Raw genomic sequence first — 13768 nt, forward strand, 5'->3', positions numbered from 1 at the left:
GATCATTCGTTGTTTTTCTACCTGGTAATAATCCGTGATTTGATGCGGGTGACCTCGGTGAAATGATTTATATTTGATCTAGCCCATAACGGTCCTCTCGTTCGGCAATTGCTGCACAGCAAACAACCATGCTCCATTGCAACGTGCAGCACGGTCGCTTGATATTTGGCCCCCAAAACCTGTGAGGAGCTAAATCCAATATTGCATAGTTCCCCACCATTTGTTGGATATGAGGAAATGATCATGAGTGAAGAGAGGGGAAAGGAGTAGTAGTTCGACATCTCCGCCGCGAAGAAACAACAGCTCATCCGTCGGTCTGATGTTTATTTGATAAACTATGGCAGTATTCCGTACTGCACATTTGATCCAAATAATGAATGACTAATGGAAAAAGGGAAATAATTATCTTCTCTTTCTTTTCATTTTCAGTCTTCATTTCATAGTGAAACACTTCAAATGCACCGTGGCCATCCCCGCTCTTTCTCAGTATTATCGACGAACAAATCCTCATACTGGATGCATTAGCGCGCCTTTAGCGGGCTCACACCAGAAGCGACCCATGTATGAATCGAAATAGAGAAAGAGAAAAAGAAGAGCAAAAGCGTGGTAGCCATGTGCGGGAAGGATTGATTCCTCCCTAGTATTCTATAAGCCCCCTCCCTTAAGAAGAAATAAGAAATATACAACATTTGTGAGGCCGTTCGTCAAATCATAATTTAATAAAGTTTACAAAAAATGAAAAGGATATCGAGTTTTGCCGACTACCCGAGGAAGGAGATATAGATGGGTTGGATATGGCGTTTCGTAGAAGCGAGGCAGGCACAGGAAGGGCGGCCATCATTACGAAGTTAATAAGGAGGTCCGAAGGGGGTGAAATACGTTGTGAATATGTATATCTCAGGAATTGTGAGTTTGCGGAGTTTTGAATACATAAACTCATTAACTTGGTCGAGGAACAGGTTCTTTATTGCCTAACGGGCTGAAGTAGCAGCTACAGCTGGGTTTTCGCTCGGTCTCTCTCCGCAGGGTTATACCTAGAAATACCATTCGTCAAATGATTAGCAGTAGAAACAAAACATGCATGCAAAAAAGAAAAGAGAAAACGTGATAGGTTGTGTGTGTTTACCGTAGCAGCTTTTCAATAAGGTCAACATGGGTCATGAGCATTCGTCGGCAGCAGTATCGTTTACAGCCAAGCTGATCCATCGCATCCCTGTTTGTGTGCCATTTACCCCTTATCAGACAGAGCTCCTTTTTACCCAGATATATGCAGGTTCAATGCTAAGCTACTCACCCGTCAGGTACGCCCTCATCAAGTAATTTTAGATATCGTTCCCAGAGGTCACCAACAACCTATGTCCAATGTGAGATGTGGCTTTGAAAAAAATGCAAACCGCTATTCGTAGTCAAGGCACACACACACACCTTTCCACATGAAAAACAGCGGACGGGAATTATCATTTTGAATTGGCGGGAGGAAGGCGATTCGGCCGCAAGTTGTTGATGCGAGGAGACTGGAGATCGGAGATGTAGGAGTCTGCGTAGAGGAGTGAATCCGATTCCTGTATAAGGAGACGGGGCCTAATGTGCACAGCAGTTCGCGGATTCCAGCGATAGAGACAAAAGCTTCGAGCAAAGAGTTCAGATAGCTGTAGTTGAGTTGCGACATGGAATTCTCGAAATCCCGAAGATTTTCTTGAATGCTTACATAAGTGGGTTGGCGGTGTCGAATTCTGCCGGCGGAAACTTTTTTAGCCCCAAAGGTTGTTTTTTTCCAAATGCATATTTTATTTTTTCCCTTCGACGAGGAAATAACATCGGGGTAGGGGAATGGGTGTCCTACGCACAGCTACTATTATTTAGAACTCCATGGAATAGATAGGGACTCGCAGATATAGCTCGTGTATTTGCCTTGCAGCCTCTCGTTTCAGGATATCGGCTTGGGACCTGACAAGCACCATTTGAGTCGACCTGTCAGCCCCCATCTCCGAGCCTCAGAAGAATGATCTCAAAAATTTCCCCCGCACGGAAAGTGGATAAACGGCAATTGGTCGTTGACGATACAAAAGATGACCAGAAAATCAACTCTGAGCAGAGTCGGACAAAGCGGCGCAAGATCGGTCGTGATATTTCTGTCGTCGGCAACGAGAAAACTGCGTCGCTGAAGCCTACGAAACAAGAGAACACTCCTGCCAGATCCCTAGAACAAGAAAGCAACGTGGACCAAAGGACACCAGTGACGGAGCCTAGGAGCAAGGAGAAACATGGTCGGAAAGAAAAAGGTTCTCAGCCAGCGGATAACGCCCTGAGCGTCGCTGGTGATGTCTCTCAAACTAAATCCACAACCGCTGTATCAAGGCGCCACAAGGGGAAATCGTCTGGAGAATTTCAATCTTCCAATAACCCATCGAAATCAGCACAATGGTCCGTGTTACGCACTGTGGGCGGCAGATTTGCTGATATTGACACCATTATCACACCCGATGAGAAGTGAGTGCTGAGTAGCTTTGCTCCTTTCGTTCGCAGTACGGCACCTCGGTATTAACATAAACATAGGCATTTTATCCTTTTCTCGAACGCTTTCGCTCGGGTCTTTTCTGTAGCGACCTCCAGTGTGGTACGGACGCTGGAGATACAACCCGAAATGCGGAGTATTACTGCCTGCAAACTGTCCCCTGTCAATCCGGAGCATCTTTACATGTCGACTGTTTCTGGAGCTATTATGAAATGGGACTGGATATCGGGGGAGCATATTGAGACATGGAATGTTTCTGGCGAAATATTTGCTATTGACATCTGTACCAGCTCGAGTGGCAAGGATTGCCCTGATGAGGATGTTGTGGTCTCAATGAATTCCGCAGGCTCAGGGGAAGTGCAGATGACCATGCACTCCAAGAGGGGATCGGATTTTTGGAATACCAGAGTTATTCGGGAGATGTCCGCAACTGCGAATGAACTCAAAGTCTCCTCCGATGGAAGGGTTATTATAATAATTGCTGATGATCAGCTGTTTGTGGGATACAGAGCTGGACTGCGATTGGAAGCGTGGGATTCGATCAAGTATACCTGGCTGGAGGTCACTTTGTCTGTTGCTATTACTTGCTGTGATATCCGCGAACGTTCGCCATCGGACCAGATGTCCTCTCCGACATCGGGAGTAGTGGACCTTGTCGTCGGAGATGTGGAGGGTGCAATCTTGATCTACCATGATATCCTCAATTCTTTGCTACGAACTGAGAACAAATCCGAGGCCGGAACAAGTTTAGCGACAAACCGTCTACATTGGCATCGGAACGCGGTCAAGACAGTGAAGTGGTCTCGAGACGGTAAATAACCAAAATACATTTCAAGAGAATCACTAGGCACTGAAGCTAATCTTTGTGCACGCAGGAAACTATATTATCTCGGGTGGTTCGGAGACTGTCATCGTACAATATCAGCTTGATACTGGAAGGAAACAGTTCTTACCCCATCTTTCGTCCCACATCTGCTCCATTGTCGTATCTCGTACAGGGAAATTTTATGCAATCCGACTTGCGGATAATTCTGCCATGGTTCTGTCTACATCAGAGTTGCGCCCTATTGCTAGCGTGAGCGGCGTACAATTACCATCAGAAGTGGATGACGTCGCCAGGAGAAAGCCATCACAAGGGCGCAAAAAGGATAAGTCATCGACCTCGAAATACGTCGAACCCAACACAGTTTCCTTGCCTGCTGTTCTACACCCCGTACAATCCGAACATCTCCTTGCAGCGGTTCCCTCCTCTCCCGCCCGATCCCCTGATAGTTCCCCCAGCGCATCGTCGCTTCAGACCTTCAATGTACTCACCAACCAGCAAGTATCTCGTCAAGCACTTGCGAGAACAAATGCCACTATCGTCAAGACCGGGCCGCAAGGAACGGAGTTAACAACACCCGATGTCAAGTTCCTTGGTATAACTTCAGATGGAGAGTGGCTGTCGACGGTTGATGAGTGGTTGCAGTATTCCCAAGACGTGAGCGTGTTGTACCCACCGAGCATTACCCCTCAAAAGGAAAGGAGAGAAATATTCTTGAAATTTTGGCGCTGGAATGAAAGTGCACGAGAGTGGGAACTAAGTACACGAATTGATGCGCCTCATTTCGATCCTTCGTTCGGGTCTGCGCAGGTGTTGGATCTAGTGGCTAATCCCGCAGGCTCCGCATTTGTCACTGTTGGGGAAGATGCCGTTGTTCGAATCTGGTCTCCTAACGCTCGCTATCGCAGTGGCCAGACGATCAAAGACAAACAGAATCAAACCCTGCAAACCTGGAGAGCCGTTCACAGCATCGCGCTCGAAAGATTCTCAGAGGAATCAGAATCCGCAGTAATTTCCAAAGTGGGCAGCCTCGCGTTTTCAGACGATGGTTCGGTTCTTGCTGTCTGTTGGACTGACCAGAGCGGAGCGCGACTGGTTTATCTCATCAATCCCAAGAACGGGGAGATCTGCCACGCGCGGGACAACCTCTACCTAGGCACACCGCGCGGGCTGGGCTTTTTGGATCGGCACCTGGTCGTCCTCTCAGACCAGTTGGTAGTGTGGGATACAGTGGCCGACATTGTCAAGCTGACAATGCTGATGGAAGACAACGCAGTTGATCCAAAGGGAACCCGACCAAAGATACTTGCCGTGAACCGTAAAAGCCAAACATTTGCCATCTCATTCACCCGCATTAAGCGGAAAGGTAGCCGCAAGTCGCACAAAGAGCACCCGCAGCAGCAAAAGCGAGGGAAGGCCCGCCATCAGCTGGCCATTTTCGACGTTAAATCCCTGAGACCTGTCTTCCAATCGACCCTAGACTATGCCTGTCGTGCTCTCCTCTCTGATCTCCGAACTGGCGAGTATGTCCTGATCGATGCGGCCGCTCAGATCCAGCAGATTGGCTCGGGTGATTGGAAACAACTCGTACCCCAGATTGCGGCTGACGCTTCCTCGTCCCTAATACAAACGGGCCTGGAGAACATTTTCGGCGCATATGGGCATCTCGAACGCGTATCGCCTGCTGGAGCGGATGCGGCGGCATCCCTACCAACAACAGGGCAAATCGGCCGTGGTCAGGAAGCGGCACAAGCAAAGGAGGGTGGAAGCTTGACTGATATCTTTGATGTCGGACCGTCGTTTGTTTTGCCGGGCGTTGATACCTTTTTTGAGGGTGTTGTTAAGCATTTTAGTAGGGCAAATGCGAATGCTGTTACGGTATAATAGATCTAGCGTATCAAAGAAGATTCTGCATGTACTGAATTGAGAACGTGGGCTCTTTTCCTTTCTTTCTTTCTTTTTCAAATGGGACTTTGCGTATATAAGTGGAATATAAGTTTCTGGTGAGCATATCTCGTATAGCGGCCATCATGGGGCATGAGGGGTACTTTAACATGTCTCTTCATCTATGTTTTCGCCTGAGTTAACTTGGAGTTATGCTTCACGTAGATAACAATTTCGCCATGCTGACCGGCAATATCGGTTTCTCCACCAGCGTCCGCGACTGTTGCATATCCAGAGTCTCTCAGCTTCTCGGCATTGACAGTAGAACTAGTTGGCTAAACTTTGTTTCCAAGTTGCCGGCCATAATGTTTAGTTGCCTGTTCCCCTCACGCAAGACGCCCGCAATTCCCGCCAACCATGACACCACCGCATAAGGGTTCGATCTCCTCACGCCCACACATATATATACAACTTGCATACCCCGCCGTCGCATCCATGTTCGTTTATTTCAACATATATATCAGCACATACATACATGTATAGCCATGTCCTTCAGCTCCATTCCCATCCTCGACCTGTCGGAGGCGCGCGACCCCGCGACAAAGCCGGCTTTCCTCGACTCCCTGCGCCATGCGCTTCTGGAAGTCGGATTCCTCTATATCAAGAACACCGGCGTTGACGACAAGCTGATCCAGGGGGTTATTGAGGAGGGGAGGAGGTTTTTCGAATTGCCAGATGAGAAGAAGTTGGAGGTCGAGATGAAGAATGCGCCTAGTTTTCTGGGTATGACAACGCTGCCCGCATGAGCTTGTAATGCACTTACATATATATAAAAAAAAAAAAGAATTGAAGCATGGAAAATAGCTGATCTTAGTGCCTTTTCTTTTCTTTTCTTTTCTTCCCCTTTACAACAGGCTACTCGCGGCTCGGCAATGAAATAACACGCTTCAAGACCGACTGGCGCGAACAAATAGACCTGTCAACCACACACCCCCTCCCCGCCCCATCCGACCCTCTATACCACAATCTCCTAGCTCCCAACCAATGGCCAGATAGCAGCTATCTCCCCCGCTTTCGCCCCGTCTACGAACAGTATATGGCCCAGATGGGCGCCATCAGCATGGAGTTCATATCGCTCGTAGCTGAAGCGATCGGGCTGCCGTCGAAGGCCTTCGAGCGTTTCTTCGATAAGGGCCAGCAACACAAGTTGAAGATTGTGAAGTATCCAGACCTTCAAGAGCTGGGTGTGGAGGGGGATGAAGGGGAGGGCCAGGGCGTAGGTCCGCATAAGGACAGTATGCTCACGAGCTATTTATTGCAGGCGAGCCACCATCGGGGGCTGCAGGTGCAGAATCATCGGGGGGACTGGGTGGATTGTCCGCCCATCGATGGGACGTTTGTCGTGGCGATTGGGCAGGGGCTGGAGGCGATGACGCAGGGAGTCTGTCAGAGGTTGGTTTTGTATTGAATTTTGAGGCCTTTCTTATATATATTTTCCCTTGGGCGTCCTGGAACTTTGGGGCATCGGCTAAGTAGCATGTACATACAGCACGACCCACCGCGTCCTAAGCCCCGCTCGGGGCAGTGGTGCCCGCTACAGCGTTCCCTTCTTCCAGGGTGTAAGTTACGATGCTACATTCGAGAGCATGGACGTACCAGCGCACGTCAAAGCTCTGCGCGAGGAAGTTATCAGGCGCAACGGCATCCGGCAGGATGACATTGAGTTTACGTTTTCGAAGGGGAGGTGGGGGCATCTGGGGGAGGCAACGCTGATGAATCGGATCAAGAGCCATCCGGATGTTGGGGAGCGTTGGGTATGTATATATTTCTAATTTTGGTTTACATATATTGACGATACATACATACTGACCCTGCTTGTTCTGTTTTAACCATAGTATCCCGCGCTCCTCCAGAAAATCAGAGAGGAGCAGGCGCGAAATAATCAGGTCGCGGAAGAACCCCAAGGTTTATTGAAGGAGAAACCCGAGGTTAGCAGCACACCTGTGACGGCGCATTGAAACGAATAGGAAGAACCCTCGAAGTGCGGTGTCCCGGTATGGTGAAGCATTACGTTTATTATATCCAGTCCTTCTTCATGTTGAATGGAGGCAAGCTTAGAAAGCCTTAGCGATGAATCAATTAATCCAAAATAATTCTAAATTAAAACTATCACGTTCACTCTTATCTATCACATATTCATATATCATATATACATATTTTCTAACTCTGTATTCCCTAGCAACCCCCGCCGTTTGAAAAAGGAACGCTGACTGATCCTCGAGAAAAAGGCCTCGTTCAATAATCCACCGGCCTCACTCGATCCTTAAGGCCAACCTTCCCAATGCGCTGCAGCCCCCACCAACTCAGCACGACAACGACAATACTCCCCCCAAACAACGCCCAGTACGTAGCCTTATACGCTTGCAGCAGGGCATATTGGTCATTCTTACCCTGGCCATCGTTATCACCACCACTTGCCACCTGCCGCCTCTCATGCTCCGCCACGGAACTAGAAATCACGGCAGTCACCGCCAGCCCCACCGACATCCCTATCTGCGAAATGGTATTGAATACCCCGCCAGCCAGCCCATGCGTTTTGGGCGGGAAAATAGACGTGATGACCAGATTGGATATCGTGAAGAGCGTGTCTGCCGAGATCGGAATAGCGGTTGTGGCAACGAATGCCGCTGCCCAGTACGACCAGGACGGGTCCGCCACGGCCAGCATCAGCGGCGCGATGGCTGAGATGGCCGCGGTGCCGACGCAGAGGATATCAGCGCGGACGCGGCCCACGGTGAGGCCCGTCATGATGTTCGCAATGGCGCCGGAGACGATCATGGGCACGAAACGGGCGGATGTTTCGAGCGTGGAGAGGTGCTGGATCTTCTGGAAGTAGAGGGTTGTGAAGTACTGGTTGGCGTTGAAGATGGCCCAAGTGAAGAAGACGGAGATGCAGATTGCGGAGAAGTTACGGGCGCGGTTAGGGCTGTCAGGGGTGGAGCGGAAAAGGGAAGGCGGGATCAGGGCGATGCGGTTGAGGGATTCCTGGCGGGTTACCCAGTATATGAAGGCGGCGAGGAAGAGGATGGCGAGAATGAGGATGACTAGGTTTCCCGGGCGGATAAGGGATTTGATGTCGCCGGACATTACTCTAGAAGGTATATGTTGAAATGCGTAAGTCATGCGCTGCGTGTGTGTTATGTGGCTAATATATAACTAATTTATTCAGGACATCTTTTTTGGGGGGGCGGGGGGCTGAACTTACGCGAAGCTGTAGGAGAACATTCCGAGCGAGGCGCTGATGCAGACGTTTCCTACCCAGTCGATTTCGGAGGCCAGGCGCTGCCGCGTGATGGGTGCTGTCTTGAGGGGGTCCTTGGGAATCCCCCAGAAAGCCAGGAGGAGGAACGGGGCGATGGCGCCGGAGACGATGTAAAACCCATATCGCCAGCCCAGGGTGTCAACCAGGACACCGCCGAGAGTCAGGCCGATCGAAAAGCCCACCGGCTGAACGGCGCCCAGGCAGGCGAAAGCGACGTTCCGCCGCTTGCCCTTGGGGAACGAGGACGTAATGATGCTCACGGCGGTGGGCAGACACATCGAGATGGCAATGCCGGATATCGCGCGGAACATGATCAGCTGGATACCGGTTCTCGCTAGTCCGCAGCCCAGAGTGAAGGCGGAGAGCAGCAGGCCGCCGGTGAGGTAGACTCTGCGGCTGCCGATAAGGTCACCAATGGACCCGGATAGCAGAAGAGTGCAGCCGCAGGTCAGGCCGAAAACGGATGCTGGCCTGTTGAGGTTGGTTTTAGTTATTTGAAAAAAAAAAACGCAACATTGATATATATTCGAGCACGGAAAGAAGGAAAGCCGTGGGACATGACGGACGGCGAAAAGAAGGAACAGAAAAGAGAAGCGACAAAAATAAAATTGCCCTCACCATAGTATGAGATTGTCGGGCAATCTGGTATCCCGCGCAATCGATGGCAGGCCCACGGTCAGCATACCGTTCAAGGCCGAGTTCATGAAAACCATGCTTGACGCCGCTACGATTATCCCAGCGCTGGGCTTCTTCTTCATGCCATCATTGGGAGCGACATTTTCCACCGATTCATTTTCAGGGTCGACACAAGTGGTCGTCTCAACGCATTCGGGCTTTGTTCCGCATGGCTCGCTGGCAATGGCATGGCTGGGACTGTGAGGTTCCTTTTGCGGCGGCGGTTGCACCGAGATTCCGCTCATTTCGACAAAGGGTCTGCGGAGGGGGAGAATATGGGTTGCGATTTGGCATTGACAATGGCACTGACTCACTTGAGGAGAGCGCAACAACTAGGGATAGGGATATTGGGGTACTCTTTTAAAGAGCCATCGTGACGTGGAATTACCGCTGTATTATGTACGAGTAAGCCGACTCTATCTAGGCCTTTTCGGTTAGCGGATTGCATCTTGTTAAACTAGAGAAGAATCGTCAGGGATCCATTGTATAAAATATTTCAGCAGTAGTTGCTATAATTACATCAACGCTAAATCCTACCCGCGAATGTTCAAAAAGCTACCTACTGTGAGTGAGTGCTTATTATGAGTGAGTTCATACCAAATTCACAAAAAGGAAAAGAATAGAAAAGCGAGGGAAAAAAATAAAATAAAATTTACCTTTAACTCCACCTTCCATTAAGTTTGGGCTTCTTTGTCGATTCTAGATCTCAAACCGCCTTGCGACTCTTGACCGACACCAGTTTGTCTGTATATAATATTTGACGCATTCCCGAAGAATTAATGGTGCGTCATTACTGCGAGGACTCGTGGGCAGCCGTATTCTCCACTGCAGGAATGGCTCAATCATAAATCATCATCCATGGCAGGCTTGGGGTTCCCAAGAGGGCCCTTCCCTCCGGTTCCATGTCACAGCAACGTAGGGAAGCTTTTGGTGAAGTCATCAGGATCGACTGGCACTCGCATCCGTTTAACCGTCTTCCTGGGTATTCTGGAAAGGCTATTACAAAATTGCTTCGATCACACCATGCGATGACGCTGGGAAGCTATGCAATGATACCAGGACGAACCCCGCCACTCTATGCTTCTTCGGCCAGGCGCTGGCGAGCAATGGGGAGAAGGGCAGAAAGTATTCTGAAATCAAAGATATGTAGGTCGGTTTTCGAGTGGGGATACAGCGTTCTGTTCATGACTTCATGATAGAGAGGGCGCGGGCTCCGGTCGACTCTTACCAGCTGGATAATGTATATTGTATAATGCCCGTGTACAGTACATCTAGAGGGGATATCGTACGCAGTTCTGTAGGTTGCTCTTATACAGAGTGACGAGATCCGTTGCGTCCATTCGACGATGAATTTCCGACCGCATACTAGTCTCCCGAAGAATTCCAGGGGTTCCAATGCCTGCAGCTTGCTCAGTACTGCCGGAGTGGCAACTGGCAAGGGTTTTCTTTTTGCTTTTCTTTTCTTTTCTTTTCTTTTTTCTTTCCAACGCAATCGAAGAGCAGATGGGAATTCGACCAGCGGACAGCCCTTGCAACAGAAGGATCAATTGATGCAGACCAGGTCAACTGCGAAGGACTGTTGGAGGACGGAGCACAGATTTTTCCCTGCAGCTTAATTAACCCGTCGACATTCGGCTTTGAGCGTCATTTCTAGCCCAGTTCGGTTAAGGCCCGCCCTGTAGGATCTTTAGCCCCGCTTATCCATCAACTTAGCTGCTTACCGAGCCGCCCACAAATTGAGCACGGTCACGACCAAGCCCGAAGATAGCCGCACGCAAAGAACAATGAACACCCCAAACAGGCCTGGTCCAGAGGAGAAACTCCATGCTCTGCAAAGTAACCCTTCTGTCCATGACGACAACGTGGGCCCACCCCGGGGAAGTGGACACACACTGTGGAAGTAGAGCCAGGGCCACATTATGTGACTCACAGAGGCAAGTGCCCCTCTCCAGGAACCTCGCAATCGCCATCCACCGTATAGCTTCTAGATATATATGCAGGTCAAGTCCTGTTATCTTGTTGTTGTCCCTGCGTAGATGCGAGGAGCATCTCGATCTTGTTCACGCTTCGTACTTGAGAAGTTGATGCGAAATGAGGCTCATTCATTGGGGCGCATTCCCCGCGCTAGCTGGCCAATAACAACGCTTCAGTCGCGCGGCAAAATAGGCGCGGCACTATTTCCTAATCGGGTTTAATTACATCCGCGTCGCGCCTTCGCGTCTCAGCAGAAAAGACAGATATTCGACATCAGATGGAGACAGCCAGCACAGTGTCCACAAAGCAGCTGTCGTCTATATCTTTCTGCGCTTCTCATCATGCCGAATGCTGGCCAAGAATGCAAGGAGGTTTTGCCATGTGCTTCGGAGCAAGACACAGGCCATGTCAGGCCTGAAGATGGGCCTGAAGATGACCCCGCCGATGACCCCGCTAGAACTACCACTGCACAACCGGATACTTCAGAGCCTGTCAAGCTAGAAGACCTGTTCGGCGATGACGATGACGATGATGAATTTCCGACGTCCAGCGCAGCTGTGACTTCAAAGCTCGAGAGCTCCCCAGAGCCACCACTCAAGTACTGCTTTCTCACCCGCCCAAATATGCAGACAATGCTGATCTAACTCCCTCGCCTAGACCGCCCGGGCCCGCTCCGGTGCAAATAGACTCCGAGACGATGTACGCCTTCTACTTACGCCTGTTTCCGTTCAAATATCTCTTCCAATGGCTCAATCATGATGTGAAACCCTCGCCGGATTTTGGCAACCGGGAATTCGCATTCACTCTTCAAAACGATGCCTATCTACGTTACCAATCATTCCCAAATGCAGAGCTGTATGTACATCACCCAACAACTGGAACGCTGCGCACGATGGAAAAGAGGTGAAAAACGAAGAGACAAGAGCAACACTAAACAGACCAAAATTACAGCCTCCGTAAAGAAATCCTCCACTTAAAACCCTCTCGCTTCGAAATTGGACCCGTCTACAGCACCAACCCACGCGACCGCAAAACCCTCCGCAAAGCCAGCCTCTTCAAGCCTGTCTCCAAGGAACTGGTCTTCGACATCGACCTGACAGACTACGACGACATCCGCACCTGCTGCAACAAGGCAAACATTTGCCAGAAATGCTGGGCCTTCGTCACCATGGCCATCAAGGTCATCGACACGGCTCTCCGTGACGATTTCGGCTTCGAGCACATTCTCTGGGTCTACTCGGGTCGGCGCGGCGCGCACGCTTGGGTCTGCGACCCGCGCGCCCGCAGTTTGCCCGACGACCGCCGCAAGGCCATCGCAGGCTACCTCGAGGTCATCCGCGGCGGCAGCCAGAGCGGCAAGAAAGTCAACCTCAAACGTCCCCTGCACCCGCACGTTTCGCGGAGCCTCGAGATCCTCAAGCCGCATTTCGCCTCCACCATCCTCGTAGCGCAGGACACTTTCAGCAAGCCGGCACAAGCCGAACAGCTCCTCGCCCTGCTCCCGGATAAACCGCTCGCGGACGCGCTGCGGCGCAAATGGGACTCCGCACCCGAGCGCTCGAGCACCAGTAAATGGAACGACATCGACGCTGTGGCCAAGTCTGCCAAGTCACGCGGCGCCGCGGCAGCCGGGCAGCAGTCGCTGGACACTAAGGCGCTCCTGGAAGCGAAGCAGGACATCGCGCTGGAGTACACCTACCCGCGCCTGGACGCGGAAGTGAGCAAGAAACTCATCCATCTGCTCAAGAGCCCCTTTGTCGTGCACCCGGGCACGGGCCGCGTGTGTGTCCCCATCGACATCCGCCGCGTGGAGCAGTTCGACCCTCTTAGTGTGCCGACGGTCGGAGAGCTGATTGCGGAGATCAACGCGTGGGATGGCGGGGAAGGTGGTTCGAGGGAGAATGGAAGCAATGGGATGAATGACGTTGTGAAAGATGAGCAGATGGCGGGGGATGTTGATTTTGATCCTGGTGCTGGTGTTGGTGCTGGTGGTGCCGGCCTCTCCAGCGCAGCCGACGTCGATGGCAAAGGGAGGCGGGTGCAGGACTACGAGAAGACTAGCCTGAAGCCGTATATTGATTATTTCCGCTCGTTCGTGGCGGGGCTGCTTAAGGCAGAGAGAGCGGGGGCTGGAGCGGGGAAGAGGGGCAGGGACGCCGAGGGTTGGGAGGCCAGTGGTGCGAGCGCTATGGAGTTTTGAAGTGAAAGGGATGGTTCTCCCATCCGAATTTTTAACTTGATGCGAGGCTATTCTTCCCCTTTTCCTTTTCTGTTCCCTTTTTATCGCTCTCTCTCTCTCTCTCTCTCTCTCTCTGTCTCTCTCTCTCTCTCTCGTTTTTTTCTCCTTTTTTCTGTCGTGCTTTTGAGCGCTGCTTGAGTATGTATGCATGATGCATGTATCTATGACTTTCGGGTGTTTTCACGGCCTCTTTTCACCATCTTTCGGGCGGGGATGACGTTTATTTAGAACTAGCTATCAAGCAATCGAGTCAATGGATTTATTTGAATGGAATGAGATTATCATGCGAGTGTCTTCCGACGAGAAAATTATTTTTCCAGCGGGGCGAAGCATGCG

General features: G+C 50.8%; 5 protein-coding genes across 5 annotated transcripts; 3 read left to right on the forward strand and 2 right to left on the reverse strand.

The window, feature by feature from the left end:
* Positions 1-991: 991 nt before the first annotated feature.
* Positions 992-1669, reverse strand: HCBG_08493 (DNA-directed RNA polymerase N/8 kDa subunit superfamily; the record flags this gene model as incomplete). Its single annotated transcript, XM_045435542.1, has 3 exons — positions 992-1034; positions 1295-1353; positions 1424-1669. The coding sequence occupies 3 exons, from the start codon at positions 1667-1669 to the stop codon at positions 992-994; spliced, it is 348 nt and encodes a 115-aa protein (XP_045283642.1).
* Positions 1670-1827: 158 nt separating this feature from the next.
* Positions 1828-5222, forward strand: HCBG_08494 (WD domain-containing protein; the record flags this gene model as incomplete). The annotated part of the gene is made up of 3 exons (XM_045435543.1): positions 1828-2490; positions 2557-3326; positions 3391-5222. The coding sequence occupies 3 exons, from the start codon at positions 2003-2005 to the stop codon at positions 5220-5222; spliced, it is 3090 nt and encodes a 1029-aa protein (XP_045283643.1).
* A 501-nt stretch (positions 5223-5723) lies between these two features.
* HCBG_08495 (uncharacterized protein) lies at positions 5724-7390 on the forward strand (the record flags this gene model as incomplete). Its single annotated transcript, XM_045435544.1, has 4 exons — positions 5724-6005; positions 6137-6674; positions 6772-7036; positions 7118-7390. The coding sequence occupies 4 exons, from the start codon at positions 5768-5770 to the stop codon at positions 7238-7240; spliced, it is 1164 nt and encodes a 387-aa protein (XP_045283644.1).
* A 127-nt stretch (positions 7391-7517) lies between these two features.
* On the reverse strand, positions 7518-9464 carry HCBG_08496 (uncharacterized protein; the record flags this gene model as incomplete). The annotated part of the gene is made up of 3 exons (XM_045435545.1): positions 7518-8373; positions 8488-9015; positions 9163-9464. The coding sequence occupies 3 exons, from the start codon at positions 9462-9464 to the stop codon at positions 7518-7520; spliced, it is 1686 nt and encodes a 561-aa protein (XP_045283645.1).
* A 2001-nt stretch (positions 9465-11465) lies between these two features.
* Positions 11466-13393, forward strand: HCBG_08497 (DNA primase; the record flags this gene model as incomplete). Its single annotated transcript, XM_045435546.1, has 3 exons — positions 11466-11791; positions 11851-12048; positions 12145-13393. 3 exons carry the CDS (start codon positions 11535-11537, stop codon positions 13391-13393), a joined length of 1704 nt encoding a protein of 567 aa, XP_045283646.1.
* Positions 13394-13768: the final 375 nt, after the last annotated feature.

This window comes from Histoplasma capsulatum (genome assembly GCF_000150115.1).
Source record: "Histoplasma capsulatum G186AR genomic scaffold supercont2.16, whole genome shotgun sequence".
NCBI lineage: Eukaryota > Fungi > Ascomycota > Eurotiomycetes > Onygenales > Ajellomycetaceae > Histoplasma > Histoplasma capsulatum.